The sequence below is a fragment of the Misgurnus anguillicaudatus genome, chromosome 3 (genome assembly GCF_027580225.2).
Source record: "Misgurnus anguillicaudatus chromosome 3, ASM2758022v2, whole genome shotgun sequence".
NCBI classification, from domain to species: domain Eukaryota; kingdom Metazoa; phylum Chordata; class Actinopteri; order Cypriniformes; family Cobitidae; genus Misgurnus; species Misgurnus anguillicaudatus.
In genome coordinates, this window is record NC_073339.2 from 34,772,255 (window position 1) to 34,787,138 (window position 14,884).

Consider the following 14,884-nt stretch of genomic DNA (forward strand, 5'->3'; position numbering starts at 1 on the left):
TATTATAAGCGAATTTGTGCTTAAAACAAGCAAAAATATCTGCCAATGTGGTGTGAAAAAAATCTTGAAATAAGTTTCCTTTTTTTCTAAAACACTTAAAGCAACACTATTTAGTTTCCATGTAAAAATGACTTACAGCTCACCCATGTGGTTGAAAAGCGCAACAGTGCCTGGTATCAGACACTCTTCTGCAGGCAGGGGAGGGGTGGAGCTGTGTTTCCTACCCTCCACCGCCACTTTCAGAGTGTGCTTGTATCAGCTAGGAGGCTTCTCAGGTTGCAGCAACAGTACAATTTGTCCAGTTAAAAGTTGTTCTATCACTGAAATAATTTTTGAGACATTATTTAAAGGTAAAAAAACTACATAGTGTTGCTTTAATTCAAGAACATTTTTCTTACCCCATTGGCAGATATCTTTGCTTGTTTTAAGCACAATTTCACTTAAATTGTATATTTATGGTCTAAAAATTCAACTTATTATCTCATTTTGCTCATCAAGAAAAAAGCATCTTAATTTAATACATTTTTTTTACTGAAAACAAGACAAAAATACTAAGAACATTTTTTCTTTAAAATCATTTTTTGCAGTGTTTACATTTCTTTGCTATGCTGAACACAAAGACATTTGTAATGAAGCAGGAATCAAAAGCACCGTTGACTTCCATAGCTGGAAAAAATACTACTATGGTGCTTAATGTTACAAACATTGCTCAAAATACCTTGTGTTTAGCAAAACAAAGAAATTAATACAGGTTAGAGGTTACGTAGTGTCAGGGTCCCGAATGTTATTAAGTGTATTGTGTCTTGTTTCTGGTGCCGGGATCCTGACACCCCTTATCCGTGTTCTGCGTCTGTGTGGAGAGTCATGTGGTCTGTGTTTATGTTTTGTGTACCGCATACTCTCCTGTCTTTAGTCTTGACCCTGCCCCCTCGTTTCCTTGTTAATTATTTATGATTGGTTTATTCCCTTCACCTGTTTGTCATTGTTCCCTAGTTTAGTTTTCCCTATTTAAAGCCATTGTGTGTTATGTCTTGTGCCGGTTCATTGTGTATCGTATGATACCGTCTCGTGTGTGCTTTGTCTGTCATGTCAAGATTATTTTCTAGTTATTGTCATTGTTTGCCCCCTCGAGGGTATTTATGTTTTAATAAACGTCTTTAAGTTATGAGCTGTCTGAAAAAATCTTGAAATAAGTTAACTTTTTTTCTTAAACAATTCAAGAAAAATGTTCTTACCCCATTGGCAGATCTTTTTTCTTGTTTTAAGCACAATCTCACCCAAATTGTATATTTATGGTCCAAAAACTACACTTATTTTCTTAGGTCATTCTGCACATCAAGAAAAAAGCATCTTAATTTAAGAATTTTTAGATATTTCTATTGAAAACAAGACAAAAATACTAAGTAAGAAAGTCAAAGTTTTGCAGTAACTCATTCACATATCAAATGATTTATGTATGTCTTACATGCAACATCTACATGATATTTAGTGTACTAAGGTTTTACTTTTTCAATCAGTACATTTCACAAAATATTTACTTGGATTTGAACCCACAACCTCGGCATAACTAGCTAAGAAACAAGAAGCGATCTGTTGAACATGGCCACTTGAGACAGATCTTAATACTGGGTGTCAACACTGGGTGTGATTTGAGGGATGAGTGAATGGTAGCGGATCTGGATTGGTTGGCACAGGCACACGTCTGGGTTAAGCTCTGGTGAAGGACTGTGGGAGTGACGTTGACGTACGTTATCTCATGATTACACACATGAACAGAGAAATGGAAGGAAGGATCGGGAGAATTCTCAAAGATAAAAGAGAACAAAGACTCTCTCTGAGGCCCCAAATCGAAAAAGATAGTCTCATGATAAAAAATAAAAGCAGCAGGGTTGACATTTTGGAAAAATATGGGTATAAATACAAAAAAATTGAATCCAGTGATTTTGTAAATCAGGTTTTCAGTGGGGAAGTGGTTAGGTGAGGGTCAGAGGTTTGAAAAGGACAAATGAGGGTCAAAAATCAGGTTAGATGACTTAAGTCATTTTCACACGACTCGTGTCAAGACTTTGAACAGGAGTGGAATAACCAATCAGCTCGTGGACACATTTTTATTTTTTCCACTGAAATAGCTTTTTTTAAGTTTGACATCATTACACTGTAAAAAGTGAACGTTGGATTAACTTAAAAAAATTTTCACCAATTGAAGTAATTTTTTAAGTGAACATTAAGTGAAAAAGCTTATTTTTTTAGGTGTTACCTATTAAAATATTTTTTATATATTTAATTAAATGTTTCAATTTTAAGTTAATTTTTAAAAATATTTTAAGTGTTATTTTAAGTAATTTTGTTAAGTAAATCCAACTTTTACTTTTTACAGTGTACCCTGACCTTTGTGTAACTTCACGTTTGAACACAAATGTTACGGTCTATTAAAAGCTGCCACAAAGTGTCACGAAAGTGCTGATGCATAATTTTATGATTATTCCCTGAATGCCACAATGATGTCATTCAAACTGTCCTGCAATCAGTGGTAGAGCTTTATAAGCCAGTACATTTTTGAACTTTGTTACGGCAGCATTGCACCTGGGGCAAAGCTTTAACTTGACTCTTCGCTCTATAGAGTCTAATGCATTGGAAAATGTTGACACAAGTCATGTGAAAGGAGCTTTAGACAGCTGTGACCAACAGAAATGATGTGTGCTGGAGACCCAACATGTGTACTTTTCATACCCTGCTTTTACACTGAGCTGATGTCTTCAACCATCCATTGGCTTTAGCAAGAAAAACAAAGAAGGGAAGGGGAAAAGAAGAAAACAGATCCAAAAAGTGAATTCAATACAGAGAAGAATATTAAAGAAATCATCGTCAGACGTTGCTCTGAACTTAAAAGTATTTGCAACAAAAGATGAAAAAGATGCGGGGGCTTGAGAGAATAGACGAGCTTTCTTCTTTTTATGCATTGAGAATTTCACAAAGCCTTCGGCGATTGCTTCCTTCCGCCGTGGGTGAACGTTAACTTACGAGCAGGCCTCTTATTTAAAACCGTGCTCGGTGTCTGTGGTGAGATTTGATCCAAATGGGAGCTGAAGCCCCAGTGCAGCGATAAGAAAAAGAGAGAAACCACATAACACATGACCCAAAAACATCATTCTTTACACTCGGTTACAGCAGTAAACAAGAGAAAGTCAGCGTTATCAGCAGATATTCAGTGAAAAAAACTACTGACACCATATGATGGAGCTGAATTATAAAGTCAATAAGGTCAAACACTTAAACTGAGTACACAAGCGTTACAGGCAATGTTCAGAAAGTAATACTGTATAGAGACAGAACGCACCGTGTCATAACCTGAAAACCACGCCCACCGGGGAAGAAACTATTCATCCGTCTCCATTGACTTTGTATTGCGAGAGGCTGCCTCCTTGTCATTTCTGGCTTATAACAAAAAACAGAATAATGCCTAAAAGCTGCTGTGTGACAGGGTGTACAGCTAACCCAGAAATACGTTTTTATAAGCTGTCGACCCCAAAAAACGAGTTTAAAGACACAAAAGTGGAAAACAGGCAACTTTTCATAGTACTACTATTAGTAGAACAGCGCCCACTAGAGGGAAACGTAGTCGGCGATCCACTTTTTTCTCCTTAAAGGCTGGGTTTTACGACTCGACAGCTTATTAAAACTTATTTCTGAGTTTTTTGGCCTGTTAGCTGTACACCTTGTCACACAGCAGCTTTTAGGAATTATTCTGTTTTTGTTATAAGCCAGAAATGACAAGGAGGCGGCCTCTCGCAAAACAAAGTCAATGGAGACGGTTGGATTGCTCTACCCCCGGCTGGCGTGGTTTTCAAATTAGCATAACTGTGCTCTTGTCTCTATTACTATAAGTAGTGCTATTTATACTGTCTGCAGTATGCACATTTTTTGCGTTACTAATAGGGGTGTCACGATTCTCTAAATCCTCGATTCGATTACGTTTTGATTCTTATGTCTCGATTCGATTCTCAATTTTTACCTTTATTTTTGAAAGCACAAAAAAATGCTGTGCCATTTTTAGATGGCCTAGCATTTCAGCGCAATTGATGAAATAAGATCACGCAACTTTCACACGCTTGCGAAATGAAACTGCGGAGATCAACCGCTTTAGTTTTATAGTTTTAGAAAGGCTAAAAATAGCGCTGTACACTGTGTGTTCGCGCCAGAAGTCAGAAAAGACGTAAAACATTGTGTTCAGTACCTCAGATTAGATAAATGGGCAGAGAGAAGGCAGTCTCCTGTGGCTGTTCGAACACATTCAACCACATGTGTGTTTACACTACAAAAGCTTGGAAAGCCGACCGGACGTGACATGGGGGCGTGGCAGCATCGACGATTCCATTTTTTAATTCGAATTTCGAGGTTGGGACTTAATTTTGATAGATTTCGATTTAAAGTCGAAATCGTGACACCCTTAGTTACTCACTTCATTCAAATACACTGTATCCCACAATGCAATTTGCTTTACAAATGTACTAATGTACTAATAAACTTAAAGGAACAGTATGTAGGATTGTGGCCAAAACTGGTATTGCAATCACAAAACTTGTGGCTAAAACTGGTACTGCAATCACACAACTGGTGGTCAGTACACAACATGACAACATAAACATCAGTTGAGGGCTGCAACTCCACTTTTTAAATGACAATATCCTGGCCGGACCACTGTTGTCAGTGATATAAGTATTTGAAATGAAAATGATTTCTTAATGTCTAGTGACATATCAGGGCCATTTTATGATTAATTGATATAAATTTCTTACATACTGTTCCTTTAAGTTACTTTACAAATTTCTGAATACTGCAGTATTTGCTGAATTAAACATTGTTTAAATTGTTTATAACTGTATAGTGTGTACTATTTCACATACTTCTATTCTTTAGGATCCCTAGTATATGCTGCAGAGCATACAACACAGTATGCAGTACACTAGCCTCTTAAAAAGTCCACTAATAAATTCCACTAATAAAGTCCACTAAATATATTCTCCCCTTATTTTTTTTTATTTTGACCAAACAGATAATCCTGTATAGATAAATGTAATGAACCCTACATCACAAAAGTTTATATTTAGGGTTTTTCTTTCGCTGTTGTATAGTCACCTGTAACATATGGTCAAACAGTGGGATTATCTCTGTTTATACGTACCGTTATCGTCACAGGACTCGGACTGGAAGGAGCTAAGAGACTGGACCTCAGACATGCTGCCTCTGGTGTTGTAAGGGTGACATGCACTGTCCTCCACTGGTTTCTTAGTCAGACATGAGTCCAGGTCCACCACTTTAGCTGTGAGAGAAAGAAATAATTGAAATATTTACTTATACATTGACAATGCATGATACATTTTGATAGCAGATGTGGATCTGCACATAGCGTCATAGTCATAATCCCAGCTGGGCTTCTGTATAGAGTCGCTGTCAGAAACTGAGTTGGAGGGTGGTGGAGGGGGCAAGTTAGGTGCTACGCTGCAGACGGCCACCGTCTTCCTATGTCCGTGGACCGAGTCGGGGTTAAACGTGCTAAATTCAGGATGCTCCGGTATAGCCGAGCCCTCAAAGGAGTTCCGATCCAGGTTGTTGCGGGAATCGCTAGGAATGCTGGGAGTGTAGGAGATAGGTCGTACGGGGACCTGCGGCGGGACATCGGAGTAGATGTTCTTGTTGAGTTTGGCATCGAAGTACGGCCGATGGAGGAAGGCGTGCTGTGTGGCGCCTATGCCGAGTTTGTCGTCGTCATCCGATTTGGATTTCGAGCGCCGGCATATGCGTTTGCGAATTATGACGAAGAGGAGGACTAGAATGAAGATGCTGGCGACGAAGACGACGATTCCGATAACTTCTTCTAAACCGATGTTCCAAGAAGTGGAGACGAAATCGTTGCGTATTTCTGTGCGGAGTTCGCAATGTCTGCCACTGTAGCCTGCCGAACAGTTACAGGTGAAGGAGCCGTACGTGTTGTGACAGTGACCGCCGTTGGAACAAGGGTTCTTCAGGCACTCATCAACATCGCTGAGGCACCTACACACAAACACACACAGGTTTATACGATAAATGCACAAATCAAAACAAAAAGCATGCTTCTCACAGTGCTTTAATTATGTTGCCGAAATACGTACCTATCGCCTTGGAAACCTGGCTCACATTCGCACACTGGGCCGTCCAGGCTATCGATGCACTTGCCGCTGTTTTTGCATGGGTTATCTGTGCAGTACGGACCCAGCTGACACCTGGGATAAGGAAAAAGTATTTAAAACTATTTACTTAAGGCTAACTCACCAAGAAGAATTGTGGTTGGATTGTTATAATTGCGTAAACAGAATATCAATTCTGTCTTTGAATCTGATTACCGATCACATCACCTCATCCAGTTTCTGATTAAATTTATAATTAAATAGGAATTACTGAGAAAGCTGCATAGATACGTGAAGGATTTTCTTACTTTTGGATCAAACCGTGCATATAAATCCATTTTAATTGACAAAAATATTGACAAGGCTTTACTTTATTTGGTTAGATATCTGGAGCATTCAAAATGTGATTAAATTAAGAAATATCTTATTTAATGAAATATCAAACTTTAAATATGACTAGACAAACAGGGAATAACACTATTCAGCACAAGGGGCTCAAGATCAAATTTACTATTTAATTAAGGAATTAGGAGCACTTGACAGTTTAAACTGATTAAAAAGTAAAAGTATGAAAAGAAAAACTTTCAGACCAATCTGCTGTAAGATTACAGTAATTAAAAACAAAGAACATGTCAGTGTATGCCGACATTTGCCCTAAAAAGTATTTGGGCTCTTAAAGGGACACTCGACTTTTTTAAATGAAAATATGCTAATTTTACAGCTCCCCTGGAGTTAAACATTTGATTTTTACTGTTTTTTAATCGGATCTCCGGGTCTGGCGGTACGACTTTTAGCGTAGCTTAGCATAATCCATTTAATCTGATTAGACCATTAGCATCGCACATTTTAAAATATCCAAAGAGTTTCGATATTTTTCCTATTTAAAACTTGACTCTTCTGTAGTTACATTGTGTACTAAGACAGATGGAAAATTAAAAGTTGTGATTTTCTACGGCGATATGGCTAGGAACTATACTCGCATTCTGGTGTAATAATCAAGGACTTTGCTGCCGTAACATGACTGCAGGAGGCGCAATGACATTGCGTAGTGCCCGAAAGCGGTCCCCTGCTATTGAAAGTTACCAAGGGGACTGTTTTCGGGTGCTGCGTAATATCATTACCCTTGCAGCCATGGTACAGTAGCAAACTCCTTGATTATTATGCCAGAATGAGAATATAGTTCCTAGCCATATCCGCGTAAAAAAAATCGCAACTTTTAATTTTCTGTAAACTTAGTACACGATGTTACTACAGAAGAGTCAAGTTTTAAATAGGAAAAATATCGAAACTTTTTGGTTATTTTTTTGCGCGATGCTAATGGTCTAGTCAGATTCAATGGATTATGCTAAGCTATGCTAAAAGTGCTAGCGCCAGACCCGGATATCAGCGGAATGGATTCCAAAACGGTAAAAATCAATAGTTTAACTCAAGGGGGGCTGGAAAAGTGGAGTGTCACTGTTTATAAACATGATTGTTTTAAATATAATGCATAATGGGATGCATTGAAATGGGATATTGTAGCATACAAGTCTAAATATCTATCGTAGCTATTGTAAATGTGTGTGCTCTCACCGTTGACCAGAGTATTGTCCTCTGCACTGGCAGTAGAAGTCTCCTCCCCGTGGGACGCATGTGCCTCCATAAAGGCAGGGATTAGATGCACAGGGACTGATACTGACTTCACAGTGTGTGCCCATAAATGCAGCGGTGCACTTACAGAAGTACCCTAAAGCACAGAGTATAGAAGCACATTAGCCAGTCCACCTCAATTTACCTGTGACTCAAATCCAAAATAGCACCATCCTTACCTCCATTAGGCAGCGAGGAACACGTGCCCCCATTGTTGCAGGGGTTACTGGAGCAGCCCTGGACCGGAGGAGACAAGCTGCATCCAGAAGCCGCATCCACCAGCTCCTCCAGTGTGACTCCAGAGTGAACTCCTCGAACCCTAGAAAGTGGCAGCTCCCTCCCGTTCAACACGATTCCCTCCAGACATCCCCGCAGCCCGCTCACCACCATCCTCCCCGAGCCGGACGTCGGCCGCGCATGGCCCCCAAAGAAGATGCTGGAGTCCAGGTTGAGGGTGCGGAGAGTACCGGGAGCAGTGCCAGATGCGGCGTGGACCTGATCCAGGACCAGTCTGGCGTAGTTGCCATCTACCTCGAGAGAGACCGTGTGCCACTGCCCGTCACTGACCTGGGTACTGTGGACGGACACCACTCCGGGCCCACTGCCACAGTCAAACTTGTACTGCAGACGGCCGTTGACAATCTGAAAGCAACACATGCGAGGTCAGCGTGAACGAGAACTAAGTGTCAACCTGCAATTACATGTGGGGCCAATTGTATTCAGTCAATTACAGATGCATTTTAGTCAATGTTTAGTCTCTCAAAATCATTTTAAGACCACTTAAGTTTAATTTTCCCAAAAGGTAGCAATACTTTTATGCAAATGAGGCGGTACGAGAAAGAAAGAGCTCCACCGTCTTTCTCACACCTGGGTGATTCTCGCAAAAGTAGACTTATGAGGTGCCATGAAACATTTTGATAAAAAAGTAAATGCAAAGTAAGAGTATCAAAATAAAAAGCATACAGTTATAGAAACATCTCTTCATGTACTATTTTGCACATGATTTCAAATGACATCATACAAACAATTTTTGTCATTTTTTCCACATTTAAGGGGAAAATTTTCATTACCGCAACGTGTCCATGACTGAATTTGGGTTCTTTGACATGGAAATATTTATAATTAAAAAAAATCTAAAAAATAAAAAGCTTGTGAAATATTATAAGGAATATAAATATGTCTAAGACTCTCTTATCCTCCGCAACAATTTACAATCATTGTATAAGTCCTCGAGTAACTAACATAAAAAAAAATAGTTGGAAGGGACATAATTGACTGTGACACTCAAGATGGCTACCAGGTAAGCAGTTCTTATTTTTTCTCTCCAGATAAAAGTTGAAATTTTGTTTATCATAGTACCTAGACAACTCTTAGTTCTCATTACCAAAACATGACTTTGTAAATGCATAATATTTAATGTAATATCATGTTGCGGTAATGATAATTTTTGATAATGTTAATCTATAAAATGTAAATAATTCTATAGGAAATATTTTTAATCCTCAAAAAATAATGGTTATAGTAAGTTCAGACCTTAATCTTATATGTGCAAAAAATAAAAATTGGCTTCAAGGGCTTTTTAAAAAATCTGATGCTGGACACCTTCTAAGTCAGGATTTCGTGAGAATCACCCCCCTCCTTCTATTTAGGATTCAGACTCACCTCCAGTATGCTATAGTCTGTGCCTTTGGCGTACATGACAGTAGCATGCGTGGAGAACGTTCTCAATCTGAGGGACAGTTTCATTTCTTCCTTGTTCTCGTTTTCCATCAGCCGGTACCGCGCATATCCATTTCCACTGAATGTTAATGACTGACGCTCTAAAACAGAAAGAGAATCGAACTCATGGGACATCATCATAGTTTCCACATTCAATTGTGCAATAGTATGGCAAACAGCACTTTATCTTAAACTTTAATAAAGACTCTTTTTGTCTATACCTGAGCATTCTTGCTTTCCTTCTGGGCAGACGCAGGTGAATTTGGTGTGTGCGGGATCTTCTACGCACTCCATGCCCTGAGGACAAGGGCTTCCTTCGCACAGCTTTTTCAAGACAGGACACTCAGCTCCTATAAAAACACAAACAAAGAATTAACCCTTCCCTGGACTGGTAGTGATACACATTAATAGAAATCTTTTATATGCACGCATCAGTCCCTTACCTTCACAGAGACACTTGGCTGTGCGTACGTAACGTGGCGATACAAAACTAATCCTCGCCGTGCTGTAGGCAGACACAGCCCCCGTCTCCAAAGAAACCGTCTCATTGCAGTAACTAAGAGGACAGTCTAAACCGGCACAGAGTTTCTTCACAACACGCACAATACGGACTCCGGTCATTTCTTCGATTACCCCGACCGATTCGTTCAGTTTCCTGTACACCACTTCCTGTGGCTGGAATGGACCTCCTGACTTCTCCAGTGTTAAAAGTACTTCCAGGTCACCAGAGGCATCAGCAGCAGGTTGTAAGCTGACCAAATGAACATCCCCACGTCTCACTCCGGCAATATTCCTTAAAGCCCGCAAAAAGTTGCGCCAGTAATCGCCGATAAACTCCTCGGGTGCGATTGCAGCGAAGCGTACGGCGATGGAGTTATTGAGCGCCTGGGCCGTTGCCTGCCGTACGTGAATGTTGACTCGGGCAGGTGCGGTAAAGCGACCGTCTGTTACTGTGATGTCAAGGGCGTATTGACCTGCGTCCAGATTCCCGCGTGCCACAAGTTTTCCATCGGCAGGGGAGACGGAGAACAGGCCAGAGTTTGGGGAGGAGGAGCTATCGAGGCTGTAGGTTAAAGTGTCATAGACGTCCTGATCTGTGGCGTGGATTTTACCCAGGACCCCACCTGAATATTCATCTGTTGCTGTGGTGATAAAGATGTCCAGAGGAAGAATGGCTGGTGGGTAGACGCTTTCTTCGATCAAACGGATGCTCACGAAGACTGTGGAGAATAATGGCGGTCGACCACTGTCTGTGACCTGATACAAAGATTCAAACAAAAAGAAATTAAGGATTCAAAGTATTTCTAACTTTGATATATATATAATTTTCTAGACTCTGAATATGGCTCAAATCCCTTGCCTGTTACAATCAGCAGAGGGAGCACTCGGGCTTAGATTTTTCTCTCGGGCAAAACAAGCAACAGCTCACAGAAATTAGTGAGTCATAGCACATTTCACAGTTCACACACAAAGCACACTGCAGTACATTTTCTAATCCCACGTATCAAAATAAACACCAATAAGCCAAACCGCAACAAAATGAAGAAATGCAAATCATGCGAATAACCCATGATGGCACTTTCGTAGGCGATGCAAGTTTTGGCACGCGCCATACAGAGAAGACATCCCCATTAATATCACACTACTGCTTCAGACTTACAAAATATTGTCTAATTCAATTTTTTTTGTGTATATATTTTTATATGCTCACTATGGCAGCCTAGTTTTTTTGTCTTTATATGTCTATATGTTTTGTGCGTGAGTGTGTATGTGTGTCATTCATAAAACCTTAAAACTCTAAATAAAATATTACAATAATATCACAAAAGGTTCCCGAAATGGAAGTGAACGAGACTGCTGTAATAATTTATAACAGTAGTTCTGCTCTGCCTGCAGCTGTTCACGTCTGCTCTTTCATCATTCTCTACTGGCCGTGCCTGACCTGTGTGGGGAATACTGAACGAGCACCGCTTCACCTCAACTATTCCTCATCCATCCTTTTAGACTTCCACTGAAAACTGAACACGGCCCCCTCGGCTATGGAGAGAATCGGAGAACCGGAGAGATTGAGGCCTCACCTGAGCTTGCAGGAGATAGAGCTCTTGCACCTGGCGGCTAAGCGTTGCTGCGGAGACCAGCGCGCCCTGAGGAGTGATTTCGAAGGCGCCGCCTTCATTTCCACTGACGATGGAGAACGTGAAAGGAGGTCCGTTGTGCGAGGCGTCGCGGTCAGATACCGTCAGCTGGAGAACGCTGGTACCCACCGGCTGGTTCTCCTACACAGTACACATATAGAAAGTGTTTAGTACATTACAATTTAGAATCACCTCCATAGTACCAACTTTTTGGTTGGATTTATGTTGCAGCAAATTCTGTTTCTGGTGACAATTTGCAAAAAACAATGAAAACTTTAAACATTAAAATTTAATGGATAATTGAATATTCTGTTTTAAGTTTTCTTCGTTTCTTTATGTTTAGCTTTGGTGCGTTGGGTGACATTAACCTCTCGAAAGGGGTTTTAGTATGCTGACAGTTTCTAAAGCATGCAGAATCACAGCATGTTGTCAGCGTGTTGCAACCTTTTCCGAGAAGTCGTGACTTTTGAAGTTTACTTTAAAGCACTGCTACAGCTAAAATCCACCAGCGTCAATTTAAAGTAAATTACTGTCGCTCCAAATGCTTATGTGCTTTCTACAGCTGTTTTTGAAAGCAAGAAAAGATCTCACTGCAAAAAATAACTTTCTTGTTTTCATTAAAAATATCTAAAAATTCTTAAATCAAGATGTATTTTCATGATGAGCAAATGACCTAAGAAAATAAGTCTAGTTTTTAGACAAAAAATATACAATTTAAGTGAATTTGTGCTTAAAACAAGCAAAAAATAAGATTTTTTTATTTTTGAATTTACTTAATACAAGAAAAATTCAGCAAAAAAGTCTTATTCTATTGGCAGATTTTTTTGCTTGTTTTGAGCACAAATTCGCTTAAATTTGATATGTTTTGTCTAAAATCTAGACTTATTTTCTTAGGTGATTTGCTCATCATGAAAATACATCTTCATTTAAGAATTTTTTGATATTTCTACTAAAAACAAGACAAAAATACTAAGTAAGAAAGTCATTTTTTCCGGTGCTTACACTGCAAAAAATAATTATCAAGAAAAAATGTTCTTTGTATTTTTGTCTTGTTTTCAGCATAAATATCTAAAAATTCCCAAATTAAGATGCCTTTTCCTGATAAGCAAAATGACCCAAGAAAATAAGTCCAGTTTTCAGACAAAGAAATATAAAATTTAAGGGATTTTGTGCATAAAACAAGAAAAAAAATCTGCCAATGGGGTAAGCAAATTTTTGTGTTTAAGAAAAATGTAAAAAAAATTTGCTTACCCCATTGGCAGATTTTTTTTTGCTTGTTTTATGCCCAAATCACTTACATTTGATATTTTTGGTCTAAAAACTAGACTTACTTGGGTTGTTTCGTTCATCAAGAAAAAGCATCTTAATTTAAGAATTTTTAGATATTTTTACTGAAAACAAGACAAAAATACTAAGAAATGTTTTCTTGAAAATAATTTTTTGCAGTGTACAAGAAAAATTCAGCAAAACATGTCTTATTCCATTGGCAGATTTTTTTGCTCGTTTTAAGCACAAATTCGCTTAAATTGGATATTTTTGCTCTAGAAACTAGACTTATTTTCTTGGGGCGTTTTGCTCATCAATAAAAAGCATTTTAATTTAAGAATTTGTATGTATTTTTACTGAAAACAAGACAAAAATACTAAGAATTTTTTTTCTTGAAAATCATTTTTGTAACATGGCTTCATTAACTAGTTTTTAGGTCCACACATCCAAAGGCAGTTGTTTCGACAAATGCCATTTAAATGAGTGTAAAAACATATATTTTTATATACAGTACTGTGCAAAAGTCTTAGGCCACCATGCCACAATTAGATTTGTTGTTTTTGCAATGTTACACTGCAAAAAAGCAAAGTATTTTAGTATTTTTGTCTTGTTTTCAGTAAAAATATATAAAAATTCTTAAATTAATATGCTTTTTCTTGATGAGCAAAATGAAATATCTAATTTAAGTGATTTTGTGCATAAAACAAGCAAAACAAAAATCTGCCAATGGGGTAAGCAAAAAAATTATTAGTATAGTAAACGGCAGGATCTCTTAAACCTAAATAAAATTAAATCCTAATTTCTAATTTTAAAGAAATTAGTCTTTTTACTTCATTCTGCTCAAAAACACTTAAGATGTGTTTAGTGCCAAGGGAGGTCACACTGAACACCGACGATGCCTAAGAAGACATTTAGTCCTGAAAATTTAATTTTTTGTATATATCCTGTATTTTCTTTGTGTATCTTAAAATAGATTGAACATTGAATATGGATGGACATTAAAACTTCTAAAACAACAAGTCTGGTGGTGGTGGCCTAAGACTTTTGCACAGTACTGTATATCTGACAAATAATATACAATATAAGTCAAGAATCTGTTTGGAGAAGAAAAATAACCCAGTTCACAATTTACAGTAAGTCCGACTTGAGATCTAGTTTTTGTGAAATCATATTCTCTTGAGAATTCAGACCTGTATAATGATGCTATAGTTGGCCTGAGAGAAGACAGGTGGGTTATCGTTTATGTCTGAAACGTCAATGTTGACCGTAGCGCTGCTGGATCGAGCCGGGCTTCCGTTGTCAGAGGCCAACACAGTTAATGTGTAACCTGAAGTCTAAAAAACACAAAACGAAATGTTGAATAAGACTAAAATTCGTTTTCAGAAAAGACAGACTGTGCAGCTGGTGCTGTTCCAATTGAGTATATTGTACCTTCTCTCTGTCGAGCTGCCGGGCCACTTTGACCTCTCCTTTGATCGGGTCGATGGTGAATGGGCTGCCTTGATTGCCATCAATGATGGAGAAGCGCACCTGATTACTGGAAGGACCATCTGCATCATCAGCCATGACCTTCACACACACAAACAAACACGCCCCTGGTTAAGATAGCAATTGGTACGGACGAGGTATGCAACACCATCTCCTTTTGTCTTTTTTTGAGTCGGTAACCATTGGCTGAGACCCTCAAGGGAAATCAGAAGGCACGCAAGCGAAACAGAGCTGGGTATCAAAGCCTCGGTATCACACTGACAATTTATATTCAGCATGATAAGACATGAACATCTCTAATAAATGACCAAAGAGAAGAGAGAGTGGATCTCTGGATTAGAGAGTGGCGTTAGTCACATGTGGTTTGACATTGTGTGTGCGGGATAAGAAAGCCTTGTGTTCGGAGCTTAAGGTGCTCGTGTTGATTTAAAAAGTGATTTAACACAAACACCTACATTCAGAAAATCTGATGAAAAACACGAA

The 14,884-nt window shown here is 38.8% G+C and overlaps 1 protein-coding gene across 11 annotated transcripts in view; it reads right to left on the bottom strand.

Moving 5' to 3' along the window:
* Nucleotides 1–14,884, bottom strand: part of fat1a (FAT atypical cadherin 1a) — a 98,122-nt gene that overhangs the window by 3,762 nt on the left and 79,476 nt on the right. For 5 of the 11 annotated variants that reach the window (XM_073865510.1, XM_073865537.1, XM_073865515.1 and 2 more), the window contains 11 exons: nt 14,345–14,482; nt 14,104–14,247; nt 11,591–11,788; nt 9,956–10,769; nt 9,734–9,862; nt 9,456–9,613; nt 7,973–8,435; nt 7,737–7,890; nt 6,150–6,260; nt 5,405–6,051; nt 5,183–5,317 (listed from right to left, as the gene is read on the bottom strand). In XM_073865510.1, coding sequence (XP_073721611.1) covers nt 5,183–5,317; nt 5,405–6,051; nt 6,150–6,260; nt 7,737–7,890; nt 7,973–8,435; nt 9,456–9,613; nt 9,734–9,862; nt 9,956–10,769; nt 11,591–11,788; nt 14,104–14,247; nt 14,345–14,482 — 3,091 coding nt within the window. Of the gene's footprint in view, nt 1–2,730; nt 2,772–3,021; nt 3,084–5,182; nt 5,318–5,404; nt 6,052–6,149; nt 6,261–7,736; nt 7,891–7,972; nt 8,436–9,455; nt 9,614–9,733; nt 9,863–9,955; nt 10,770–11,590; nt 11,789–14,103; nt 14,248–14,344; nt 14,483–14,884 lie in introns of all 11 variants that reach the window. The other 6 variants (XR_012368566.1, XR_012368565.1, XM_073865531.1 and 3 more) reach the window with 2 other exon arrangements.